Source organism: Globicephala melas, unplaced genomic scaffold (genome assembly GCF_963455315.2).
Source record: "Globicephala melas unplaced genomic scaffold, mGloMel1.2 SCAFFOLD_631, whole genome shotgun sequence".
In the NCBI taxonomy this organism is placed as follows: Eukaryota; Metazoa; Chordata; class Mammalia; order Artiodactyla; family Delphinidae; genus Globicephala; species Globicephala melas.
The window spans coordinates 14,672-28,736 of NW_027207789.1; the positions used below are offsets into that span (position 1 = coordinate 14,672).

Genomic DNA, 14,065 nt, shown 5'->3' on the forward strand with positions numbered 1-14,065 from the left:
GCCACCATCACCTTGAAACTGAAATCAGAAAAAGATACCATGAAAAATGAAAATTATGGAAAAATATCACTAATAAACATAGACACAAAAATTCTCAAAAAAATATTAGCAAACCAAATCCAACAATAAATTAAAATGATCAGACAGCATACTCAACTGGGATTTATCCTAAGGATGCAAGGATTCTTCTATATCTGCAAATCAATAAATGTGATATACCACATTAACAAACTGCAAAATAAAAACCATATGATCACGAGGGGAAGATGGCGGAACAGTAAGACACGGAGATCACCTTCCTCCCCAAAGATACACCAGAAATACATCTACACGTCGAACAACTCGCACAGAACACCTACTGAAAGCTGGCAGAAGTCCTCAGAACTCCCAAAAGGCAAGAAGGTCCCCACATGCTTGGGTAGGGCAAAAGAAAAAAGAAAAAACAGAGACAAAAGGATAGTGACAGGATCTACACCAGTGGGAGGGAGCTGTGAAGGAGGAAAGGTTTCCACACTAGGAAGCCCCTTCAAGGGCAGAGACTGTGGGGGGAGGAGGGGGAAAACTTCAGAGCTGCGGAAGAGAGCACAGCAACAGGGGTACAGAGGGGAAAGGAGAGAGACTCCGGCACAGAGGATCTGTGCAGACCTTCACTCACCAGCCCAAGAAGCTTGTCTGCTCACCCGCTGGGGTGGGCGGAGCTGGGAGCTGAGGCTTGGGTTTCAGTAGGAGCACAGGGAGAGGACTGCGGTTGGTGGCATGAACACAGCCTGCAGGGGATTAGTGCACCACGGCTAGCCGGGAGGGAGTCCGGGGAAAACTCTGGACCTGCTGAAGAGGCAAGAGACTTTTTCTTCCCTCTTTGTTTCCTGGTGCGTGAGGACAGGGGATTAAGAGTGCTACTTAAAGGAGCTCCAGAGATGGGCGCAAGCCGTGGCTAAAACCGCAGACCTCAGAGACGGGCATGAGACAATAAGGCTGCTGCTGCCACCACCAAGAAGCCTGTGTGCGAGAGCAGGTCACTATCAACACCCCCCTTCCGGGGAGCCTGTGCAACCCATCACTGCCAAGGTCCCGGGATCCAGGGACAACTTCCCCAGGAGAACGCATGGTGTGCCTAAGGCTGGTGCAATGTCACGCCGGCCTCTGTCGCTGCAGGCTAACCCTGCACTCCATACCCCTCCTTCGCCCCGGCCTGAGTGAGCCAGAGTCTCCGAAGCAGCTGCTCCTTTAACCTCGTCCTGTGTGAGAGAAGAAGAGACGCCCTCCAGCGACCTACACACAGAGGCGGGGCCAAATCCAAAGCGGAGACCCTGGGAGCTGTGAGAAAAAGAAAAAAAAGGGAAATCTCTCCCAGCAGCCTCAGAAGCAGCGGATTAAAGCTCCCAAATCAACTTGATGTACCCTGCACCTGTGGAATACATGAATAGACAACGAATCATGCCAAATTGAGGAGATGGACTTTGAGAGCAAGATTTATGATTTTTTCCCCTTTTCATCTTCTTGTGAGTGTGTATGGGTGTGCTTCTGTGTGAGATTTTGTCTGTATAGCTTTGCTTCCACCATTTGTCCTAGGGTTCTCTCTGTCCGTTTTTATTTAAATGTTTTTCTTATTAATTATTTTTTATTCTAATAACTTTATTTTATTTTATCTTACTTTATTTTACTTTATCTTCTTTCTTTCTTTCCTTCTTTCCCTCCCTCCTTCCATCCTTCCTTCCCTCCCTCCCTCCCTCCCTCCTTTCTTTCCTTCTTTCTTTCTTTCTTTCTTTCTTTCTTTCTTTCTTTCTTTCTTTCTTCCGTCCTTTCTTTCTTTCTTTCTTTCTTTCTGTTTTCTTTCTTCTTATTCTCACTTTTATTCTGAGCCATGTAGATGAAAGGCTCTTGGTGCTGCAGCCAGGAGTCAGTGCTGTGCCTCTGAGGTGGGAGAGCCAATTTCAGGACACTGGTTCACAAGAGAACTCCCAACTCCACATAATATCAAATGGCAAAAAACTCCCAGAGATCTCAATCACAGCACCAGCACCCAGCTTCACTCAACCATGAGCAAGCTGCAGTGCTGGACACCCTATGCCAAACAACTAGCAAGACAGGAAAACAACCCCACCCATTAGCAGAGAGGATCCCTAAAATCATAATCAATCCACAGACACCCCAAAACACACAAAGAGACATGGACGGGCCCAGCAGAAAGACAAGATCCAGCCTCATCCTCCAGAACACAGGAACTAGTCCCCTCCACCAGGCAGACTACATAACCCATTGAACCAACTATAGCCACTGGGGACAGACACCAAAAACAACGGGAACTACGAACCTGCAGCCGGCAAAAGGATACCACAAACACTGTAATATAAGCAAAATGAAAAGACAGAAAAACACACAGAAGATGAAGGAGTAAGATAAAAACACACCAGACCTAATAAATGAATAGGAAATAATCAGACTACCTGAAAAAGAATTCAGAATAATGATAGTAAAGATGATCCAAAATCTTGGAAGTAGAATAGACAAAATGCAAGAAACATTTAACAAGGACCTAGAAGAACTAAAGATGAAACAAGCAACGATGAACAACACAATAAATGAAATGAAAAGTACTCTAGATGGGATCAATAGCAGAATACCTGAGGCAGAAGAACGGATAAGTGACCTGGAAGATAAAACAGTGGAAATAACTACTGCAGAGTAGAATAGAGAAAAAAGAATGAAAAGAACTGAGGACAGTCTCAGAGACCTCTGGGACAACAGTAAACACACCAACATTCGAATTATAGGGTTTCCAGAAGAAGAGGAGAAAAAGAAAGGGACTGAGAAAATATTTGAAGACATTATAGTTGAAAACTTCCCTTATATGGGAAAGGAAAGAGTTAGTCAAGCCAAGGAAGCACAGAGAGTCCCAAACAGGAATAATCCAAGGAGAAATATGCCAAGACACATATTAATCAAACTGTCAAAAATTAAATACAAAGAAAATATATTACAAGCAGCAAGGGAAAAACAACAAATAACACACAAGGGAATCCCCATAAAGTTAACAGGTGACCTCTCAGCAGAAACACTGCAAGCCAGAAGGGACTGACAGGACATATTTAAAGTAACGAAGGAGAAAAACCTGCAACCAAGATTACTCTACCCAACAAGGATCTCATTCAGATTTGATGGAGAAATTAAAATCTTTACAGACAAGCAAAAGCTAAGAGAGTTCAGCACCACCAAACCAGCTTTACAACAAATGCTAAAGGAACTTCTCTAGACAAGAAACACAAAACAAGGAAAAGACCTACAATAACGAACACAAAACAACTAAGAAAATGGGAATAGGAACATACATATAGATAATTACCTTAAATGCAAATGGATTAAATGCTCCCACCAAAAGACACAGATTGGCTGAATGGATACAAAAACAAGACCCATATATATTCTGTCTACAAGAGACCCACTTTGGACCTAGAGACACATACAGACTGAAAGTAAGGGTATGGAAAAAGATATTCCACGCAAATGGAAACCAAAAGAAAGCTGGAGTAGCAATTCTCATATCAGACAAAATAGACCTTAAAATAAAGACTATTAGAAGAGACAAAAAGGACACTACATAATGATGAAGGGAGTGAAACAAGAAGAAGATGTAACAATTGTAAATATTCATGCACCCAACATAGGAAGACCTCAATACATAAGGCAAATACTAACAGCCATGAAAGGGGAAATCGACAGTAACACATTCATAGTAGGGGACTTTAACACCCCACTTTCACCAACGGATATATCATCCAAAATGAAAATAACTAAGGAAACACAAGCTTTAAATGATACATTAAACAAGATGGACTTAATTCATATTTATAGGACATTCCATCCAAAAACAACAGAATACACACTTTTCTCAAGTGCTCATGGAACATTATTCAGTATAGATCATATCATGGGTCACAAATCAAGCCTAGGTTAATTTAACAACATTGAAATTGTATCAAGCATCTTTTCCAACAACAATGCTATGAGGCTAGATATCAATTAGAGGAAAACATCTTGAAAAATTACAAACACATGGAGGCTAAACAATACACTACTCATTAGCGAAGTGATAACCGAAGAAATCAATGAGGAAATTAAAAAAATACCTAGAAACAAATGACAATGGACACATGACGACCCAAAACCTATGGGATGCAGCAAAAACAGTTGTAAGAGGGAAGTTTATAGCAATACAATCCTACCTTAATAAACAGGAAACATCTCACATAATGAATATAAACATGCACCTAAAGCAATTAGAGAAAGAAGAAAAAAAACCCCAAAGTTAGCAGAAGGAAAGAAATCATAAAGATCAGATCAGAAATAAATGAAAAAGAAATGAAGGAAACGATAGCAAAGATCAATAAAACTAAAAGCTGGTTCTTTGAGAAGGTAAACAAAATTGAGAAACCATTAGCCAGACTCATCAAGGAAAAAAAGGAGAACACTCAAATCAATAGAATTAGAAATGAAAAAGGAGAAGTAACAACTGACACTGCAGAAATACAAAAGATCGTGAGAGATTACTACAAGCAACTCTATGCCAATAAAATGGACAACCTGGAAGAAATGGACAAATTCTTAGAAATGCACAACCTGCAAGGACTGAATCAGGAAGAAATAGAAAATATGAACAGACCAACCACAAGCACTGAAACTGAAACTGTGATTAAAAATCTACCAACAAACAAAAGCCCAGGAGCAGATGGCTTCACAGGCGAATTCTATCAAACATTTAGAGAAGAGTTAACACCTATCCTTCTCAAACACTTGCAAAATATAGCTGAGGGAGGAACACTCCCAAACTCATTCTACGTGGCCACCATCACGTTGACACCAAAACCAGACAAGGATGTCACAAAGAAAGAAAACTACACGCCAATATCACTGATGAACATAGGTGCAAAAATCCTCAACAAAATACTGGCAACCAGAATCCAACAGCACATTTAAAGGATCATACACCATGATCAATTGGGGTTTATTCCAGGAATGCAAGGATTCTTCAATATACGCAAATCAATCAAGGCGATAAACCATATTAACAAACAGAAGGAGAAAAACCATATGATCATCTCAATAGATGCAGAGTAAGCTTTCAACAAAATTCAACACCAATTTATGATAAAAACCCTGCAGGAAGTAGGCATAGAGGGAACTTTCCCCAACATAATAAAGGCCATATATGACAAACCCACAGCCAACATCATCCTCAATGTTGAAAAACTGAAAGCATTTCCACTAAGATCAGGAACAAGACAAGGTTGCCCACTCTCACCACTCTTATTCAACATAGTTTTTTGGAAGTTGTAGCCACAGCAATAAGAGAAGAAAAGGAAATAAAAAGAATCCAAATCGGAAAAGAAGAAGTAAACCTGTCACTGTTGGCAGATGATATGATACTATACATAAAGAATACTAAAGATGCTACCAGAAAATTACTAGAGCTAATCAATGAATTTGGTAAAGTAGCAGGATACAAAATTAATGCACAGAAATCTCTTGCATTCCTATACACTAATGATGAAAAATCTGAAAGTGAAATCAAGAAAACACTCCCATTTACCATTGCAACAAAAAGAATAAAATATCTAGGAATAAACCTACCTAAGGAGAAAAACGACCTGTATGCAGAAATTTATAAGACACTGATGAAATAAAGTAAAGATGATACAAATAGATAGAGAGATATACCATGTTCTTGGATTGGAAGAATCAACATTGTGAAAATGACTGTACTAACTAAAGCAACTTAGAAATGCAGTACAATCCCTATCAAATTACCAATGGTATTATTCACAGGAGTAGAACAAAAAATTTTTAATTTGTAGGGAAGTACAAAAGACTCTAAATATCTGAGAAAGAAAAATGGAGCTACATGAATCAGGCCCCCTGACCTCAGAATATACTACAAAGATATAGTCATCAAAAGAGTTTGGTACTGGCACAAAAACAAAAATATAGATCAATGGAAAAGGATAGAAATCCTAGAAGTAAACCCATACATCTATAGTCAATTAATCTATGGCTAAGGAGGCAAGAATATGCAATGGAGTAAAGACAGTCACTTCAATAAGTGATGCTGGGAAAACTGGACAGCTACATGTAAAAGAATGGAATTGGAACACTCCCTCACACCATACACTAAAATAAACTCAAAATGAAGGAAACACCTAAATGTAAGACCAGACACTATAAAACTCTTAAAAGCAAACAAAGGGAGAGGACACTTTTTGACATAAATTGCAGCAATATCTTTTAGCATCCACCTCCTAGAGTAAAGAAAATGATAACAAAAGTAAACAAAATGGACTTAATTAAACTTAAAATATATTGCACATCAAAGCACACCATAAACAAAATGAAAAGACAGCCCACAGAATGGGAGAAAATATTTGCAAACAAAGCGACAAACAAGGGATGAATCTCCAAAATATAAACAGCTCATGCAGCTCAATATCAAAAAAGCAAGCAACCCAATAAAAAAATGGGCAAGATACCTAAACAGACATTACTCTAAAGAAGATACATTGCCAAAAATCACATGAAATGATGCTCAACATCTCTAATCGTTAGAGAAATGCAAACCAAAACTACAATGAGGTATCACTTCACACTAATCAGAATGGCTATCATCAAAAACTCTACAAACTTTAAATGCTGGAGAGGGTGTGGGAAAAGGGAACCCTCCTACATTGTTGGTGGGAATGTAAATTGGTAAAACCACTATGGACAACAGTATGGAGGTTCCTTAAAAAACTAAAACTAGAACTACCATATCATCCAGCAATCCCTCTCCTGGGCATATATCTAGAGAACATCATAATTCAAAAAGATACATGCACCCCAATGTTCATAGATGCACTATTTACAATCACCAAGACATGGAAGCAACCTAAATGTCCACTGACAGAGGAATGGATAAAGAAGATGTGGTACATATATACAAGGGACTACTACTCAGCCATGGAAAAATGAAATAATGTCATTTGCAATAACATGGATGGACCTAGTGATTATCATATTAAGTGAAGTAAGTTGACAGAGAAGGCCAAATATCATATGATATCACTTACATGTGGAATCCAAAAGAAATGAAGCAAATGAACTTATTTAGAAAACATAAATAGGCTTAGAAATCAAACTTATGGTTACCAAAGGGGAAAGTTGGGGGCAGGGTTAAATTAGGAGTTTGGGATTAACATATACACATGACTATGCATATAATATATAGTCAATAAGTTCTTACTGTATAGCACAGGGAACTCTACCTAATATTCTGTAATAATTCATGAGGGAAAATAATCTTAAAACTAAGGGATATATGTATCACTGAATCACCTTGCTGTATACCTGAAACTAATGCAACATTGTAAATCAATGATACTCCAGTATAAAACAAACATTAAGTTAAAAAAATAGGTCCTGTGACAAACCATAATGGAAAAGAATATGAAAACATTTATATACATACATAAATATATACATATATATATATATATAAAACCGAGTCACTTTGCTGTACAGAAGGAATTCACACAACGTTGTAAATCAACTATACTTCAATAAAACTTAAAAAAATTAAGCAGAATAATAATTTTAAAAATGAAAGAGAAATTAAGGAAACAACCTGAGGAATAATACTGAGGAATAAACTTAGCCAAGGAAGTGAAAAACCAATAATTTGAAAACTATTAAAAAATAGATGTTAAATAAGATGATGCAAAAAAATGGATTTGTAGCCTGTCATCATGGACTGGAAGAATTAATGTTAAAATGTCCATACTATCAGAAGCAGTCTACAGATTTAATGAACTCACTATTAAAAATACCCTTGGCATTTTTCACAGAACTAGAGTAAATAATCCTAAAATGTATATGGATTTATGAATTACCAAAGCAATCTTGAGCAAAAAGAACTGAGCAAGATGTAGATAGCTTCCTGATTTCCAAATATACTACAAAGCCACAGTGATCAAAACAGTATAGTAGTATCAAAAATACAATATATAAATCAATGGAACAGAATAGAGAACCCAGAAATTAACCCACGCAATTATGGTCAATTAATCTATGACAATGAAATTAGAATATTTTCTCACACCTATAGAAAAATAAACTCAAAACAGATTAAAGGCCTAAATGTAAGACAAGCAACCATAGAATTCTTAGAAGACAAGGTAGGGAGAACACTCTTTATCATAAACATTAGCAATTTTTTTTGGATATATCTCCTAAGGCAAAAGGAACAAAAGCAAAAATAAATAAATGATACGTAATTAAACTTAAAAGATTCACACTGCAAAGGAAATCAAGAACAAGCTGAAAACACAAGCTACTGAATGGGAAAACTATATTTGCAAATGATATAACCAATATGGGCTTAATATCCAATATATTTATTCAGCTCATAGGGCTCAATATCAAAACAAAAAAAACTTGATTAAAAATTGCCAGACCTGAATAGACATTTTCCCCAAGAATATATACAAATGACCATAGGCACATGAAAAAATGCCCAACATTGCTAATTCTCAGAGAAATGAAAATCAAAACCACAATGAGATATAACCTCATACATATCAGAAAGGCTATCCTCAAAAACTCTACAAATAACAGATATTGGTGAGGATGTGGAGAAAAGAGAGCCCTAGTATATCTTTGGTTGGAATGTAAATTGGTGCAGCTGCCATGGAAAACTATGGATGTTCCTCAAAAAACAAAAAATAGACCTACCATATGATCTAGCAATTCCACTGCTGGGTATATAACTGGAAGAAAAATGAAAACAGTAATTTGGAAGTATACATACACCGCAATATTCATAGAAACATTATTTACAATAGCAAAGACATAGAAGCAACTCAAGTGCCAATCAACAGACAATTGGATTAAGAAGATGTAGTATATCTCAATACATACAATGGAATATTACTTGGGCATAAAAAATAATGAGGTACCGCCATTTGCTGCAATGTGGATGGACCTAGAGAGTATTATGCTTAGTGAAATAAATCAGATAGAGAAAGATAAGCATGATACCCATTATATGTGGAATCTAAAAAATAATAGAAATGAATGTATATGTGAAACTGAAACAACTGAGAGATATAGAGAACTAACTAATGGTTATCGATAAGGAGAGGGGAGGGGAGGGGCTAAATAGAGTGGGGAATTAAGAGACAATCTACCTTTTATAAAATAAGTGAGCAGCATACATCTATTGCACAGCACAGGAAAATATAGACATTATTTTTTAATAATTTTAAATGAGCATAAATAATCTATAAAAATATTGAATCACTTCTTTGCACACCTGGCACTAATGTAATATTGTAAATCCTTCATTTAAAAAATTGTTCCATGAGGTTAATATAAAAATCATTAAAAATGGCATTTTCCCCTAAATAAACTTGTAAGTTATATGCAATACCAGTTAGTATCTCAACGGGAATATTTTGGATAAGATGACAATGTTCATCGGAAAGAAAAGAGTGCTAGAAAATCCAGGGGAAGTAGAAGTAATGAGAGGGAGTATTAGTGCTTCAAATATAATTAATCTATAGCCATTAAAATAGGATGGTAGTGGTACAAGTATAGACAAAGAGTGAAATGGAAGAAAATTGAAAGGAGTGAATTACAGAATGAACGGGAATGTGGACGACAATGAAAGAGCCATTTCAAATCTGTGGGAGAAATGAGGGTTGAAGAAATTATGGTTAATCCCTAACTCTACTTTGTGCAGGTCAATCAAGGGTTTGAATACACAATAATGCAACCAAAAAGACTAATTGTGTCTATTCTATTGGAGTGGGCAAGCTCATTGCAAGCATGACAGAAAACTCAAGCAGCAGTAAAGGAAATTATTGAATAAAGCATGTCTAAAAGAGGTATTAAAATCCTTAATATTTATTTCTATCACGGTGGATTTTTCTAAGGCACATCCTTCCCTAAGAGCAGCCTGGGGCTGATCTTCCCCAAAGTTACTGGACATGGAAGAAAGGTTGGTAGGAAAAACAAAAGTTCTTTGAAGTCCATTTTGGTCCTTAGGAGGGCTTGAACTTCCAGGTCTCTCTGTAGCAGTGGGAAATCCTCAGGCTGTGCCACACAAGACCTACTCCCTGCGCATGCCCACTGCTATGCATGCATGTTTTTGTGAACGTCGTTTGTGGCGCAAGCTTGTCCGTTGACACGCATGCGCCTTGCCGTCCATCTTCTGTGTCAATTGCTGTGCCAGCAGAGGTCTTCGCTGAGTGAAACTCAGCCAGTACTCAGAGCAGTATTCCCTGGAGTTAGGAGTGAGTGTGAGGGGAAGCCAGCGGGCTTCCTGTGAGTTGAATGGTGTGATCTGTAGCATCTGTGGAGGAAGGTCCTCGAGGTCATCGTCCATCTCCTCATAGGTGTCGTGGCTGCCATGGCTCTCATACTGGTGGCGGGAGAGGGAGGGTGGTGGGTGGTGGAAGGCAGAGGGTCAGATGAAAGAGGGGTGAGTCTTAGGGGTGCTATTTGAGGTATCTTTGTTCTGGTGGCCCTGAAACTGACGACAGAGCACAGAATCCGGAGTCTGCAGTGGGGCCCCAGGCAGGAGGCAGGGCAGACGGTAAAGGAAAGGCCTAGAAGTCGGACCACTGTGGGGTTGTGACTGCATACCGAGATTTGTAGTGCCCTGAACAGGGTGCCAAGGGAGAAGTGGGCAAGTCGTTCTTTGAGAAAGCAGCCACAGGCGTTATGTAAAAGAATTAACCTGTCTATGCTTTCCCACAAAAGTTTATTTGGGGGTTGCAGGCATGTGCATAGTAAATGTGGTATGGCAAAACCAGTATTCACTCAAGTTCTAATTCTCTAGTGTTTTCATGATGAGTCCAGTTGTGAAATGAAACCTCATTAGGAAAGCCCCCATTCTTTCACCATGTGTCTTAAAGTGATTTCTATGCCTGTTTGTTGCTACACACATAAACAAAGGCTTATTTGGTATTAAAGTACAAATAAGCATTTTGTCATAGTGTTCATATATAGCTATCCTCTTACATGTAGTTTTCAAATTATAATATTTCTTTTCCAGTGAGAAATATGAGTGGGCATGTAAGAAGAAGATCCAAATCTGCAGGAAGAAGAGAGTCTTCCCAGGTTGTTGGGCCTCTGGTTGTGAGTGCTTCAACATTTAATGTTTTCCATTACCAGAATCAATTTATTTATTGTTGTTGAACTAGTATATATACATTCATATTGTCTTCCTTATTGATAAAAAATGATAATGGAATCTCATGAAAAAAACATTGACCCAGGACGATTAAATTCTGTTCTTGCCTGGATGGGTGTGCTCTTAAGTTTCCTACCTGTTGTCCTATACTTATCAATAATGGATTACACACATCCATTTCAGTGTAGATTAAAACAGTTTGTGTCTGTGAGAAGAGTAACAATTTTATTAAGAAAAAAATTGTGTGTGTGTGTCTGTGTGTGTATTACTGTTGGAAAATATATTTAGACTTATGATTAAATATATGTATGTATTATATACATTCATAAATTATTGATTTTTAAAATTTGTGAACAAAATCACACCCCTAGGCTCAGCAGCCCAGTGATAAACCACCTCAACTAGAGGAACCACCGTCTGAGAATCAGGATACTATATCTGCTCAGGACATTGAAGGTGAAGGAGCACCTGTGGCTCAAGTTGAAAAGAGAGGGAATAAGAGTCCTTGTGGGTCTACGGGTGGTGGAGTTGTATTTGTACATCATGCATTATGACCCACTGGAAACAAGAGGAAAGAAACATTAGAAAAATATTTCAAACAATTCTTGCTACTACTCTGGGGAAAATGTGGAGTGAAGACAAGTAAAATTGTCAGAAAACGTTCCTAGCCTTCAGAAAGTGGCTTTTTCTTGATTGGGCTTTCATACGTTAACCTTTGAGTGCATTACAGAGCTCCTATATAGTTTGTTCAACCAGTTTCTGAGTGCTTCTTTTTTATGTTTCTATGGGAGAATGAAATTGTGGGACTACCAAACCTGCCGTTTTGCTGATATCTTCATTTTTTAAAGACTTTTTCCCACACAACATTTATTAGTGCCTGCTCATGCCATGTAATGTACTAAGTGCTTGGAGTCTCAGTGCCAAAGAGAGACCTAATTTCTGTCTGAAACTTATAATCTAGTCAGAAAGACCCTAACAAATCACTGATTTAATACACAAGTACAATAACAGCTAAGTACAAAAGGGACAATTTAGTTTTCTGGGGGTAGCCTGGAGTAAGGAAGGAAAGGGTAATGTTTGAACAACTTGTTTTCCTTTTTTCTGGCAAGAGACTCCTGAAGCTAATGCTCTTGGGATACTTATGCAACATATTTATTACCATACGAGTATATAGGCTTTTATTTCATAATGATGAGGGAATGACTATTATTTCCTTATTCATATTTCATGGTTTTACTTCTTAAAAAGTGACCTTTTTATTTTTAAGGGCCTGCTATGGAAGCTGATCAACAGGAACTGGCTCTGCTGAAGACTGTGGATAAGCCTGGGGATGGTCCTGATGTGAAGGGTGAGATTCTACCAAGTCTAGAGACCATTGAAAAGCCAGAAGCAGGTTGGTTATCCATTAAGATGCAAATTATGGGGTTTCTTTTTTCTACAATATTATATATTTTTTAACATAGAGGTAACATTACGGCTATTTTAATAACAGACTTCACATACAAAGTTTATTAGAAAGGCAGTTCAGACCACAGTGACCGTCATATTAAGTCATCAAAGATGGGAACAAATTGGGTCAAATTTATATTGCGTTATAAGAGCCAAAAGTATTTTCTCACTTTGGAGTATGTCATTTAGTCAACAACTAATAATTTTCAGATATTTTATAAAGGCCTGCTTTTCACATAACCCATTATAATAAACATCAGTTTATATTTTGATGTCACCTATGGTGGTAATGGTTTAAAACTAGTGTGGACATGTGATTTTTTTGGTGTAAATGGAAATGCTTTTAATTGTGTAGAGCCAACAGTTTGGGTGATAATGGGGACAAATGTTTACCCTACTTAAAACAGCTACATAAAGACTAAACTATCCCAAAGAAACATTTTTGCATTTTTCCACAATAGAGACAAAACAAATGCAATAATGGCCTTTCTGTTTACTTTGCTTAGGTAGTTCCAAGCACATCTTATATTCAAAATATTATTTCACGTGAAAACATTGAAAACATATTTTTCCTTAGGTTTTATGTTTGGTTGGATTATTACTGAAAGTATGTTATTTTTCCCTTTCTACCTATACCTACCTTTAAATAAGTTAATTTGATTAAATTTGCACTGAACTGGAACAGTCTCCTTGTTTACTTATTGCACTAAAAATTGATGTGATTCAAATTGCTGTTTATATGACTAAAAGTTTACCTTCAATATCTCTACAGAGGTTAACTGGATGCAAGCCAAAGGGTCACCCCTAGGGACTGGCTTTAATCCATCAAAACTGTAGTGTCCTGTGTATAGCTATAGTCATCTAAATAAAGTTCTGCAAAGTAATTTGCCTCAATTTTCTTTTTATTATAGGTGAAGGGCAACCACGGATTTAAACAAAGGTAGACTGAAGCTAAGTACGCTGTCCCTATGTTGGAAATTTGTTCACCATCTCTCAATAAAGTTTTACAACTTTCTTCAAAGAATTCTTGCATAATATTATTAAATGTATTCCTAGGTATTTGATGTTTTTGAAAATTGTATCTGTTTTGCAAGTTTTTAAGTATTTGAGACTGTACATAGAGAAAAAATGTGAACTGACTTATTGTCCAGCAACTTTGCTAAATATGCTTATTAATTCCAGAAGTTTATCTATTGATCCTTTTGGATTTGAAAAATAACACAATCATATCATCTTTGAATAATGTTCTGGTTTTGCCATTTTAAAGACTATACCTTTACTTTCTTCTTCTCATTTATGGTATTGGACAGGACCATCCAATACTATTTACTAGTGGATATCCCTGTCTTTATCCTAATCAGAAATGGAAAATTTTTCACATTTCAATATAATGTT

General features: G+C 37.2%; 1 protein-coding gene across 1 annotated transcript; it reads left to right on the forward strand.

The window, feature by feature from the left end:
* Positions 1-11,084: 11,084 nt before the first annotated feature.
* On the forward strand, positions 11,085-13,604 carry LOC115850179 (putative G antigen family E member 3). The gene is made up of 4 exons (XM_030851919.2): positions 11,085-11,166; positions 11,593-11,677; positions 12,489-12,614; positions 13,582-13,604. Exons 1-4 carry the CDS (start codon positions 11,092-11,094, stop codon positions 13,602-13,604), a joined length of 309 nt encoding a protein of 102 aa, XP_030707779.1. The 5' UTR covers positions 11,085-11,091.
* Positions 13,605-14,065: the final 461 nt, after the last annotated feature.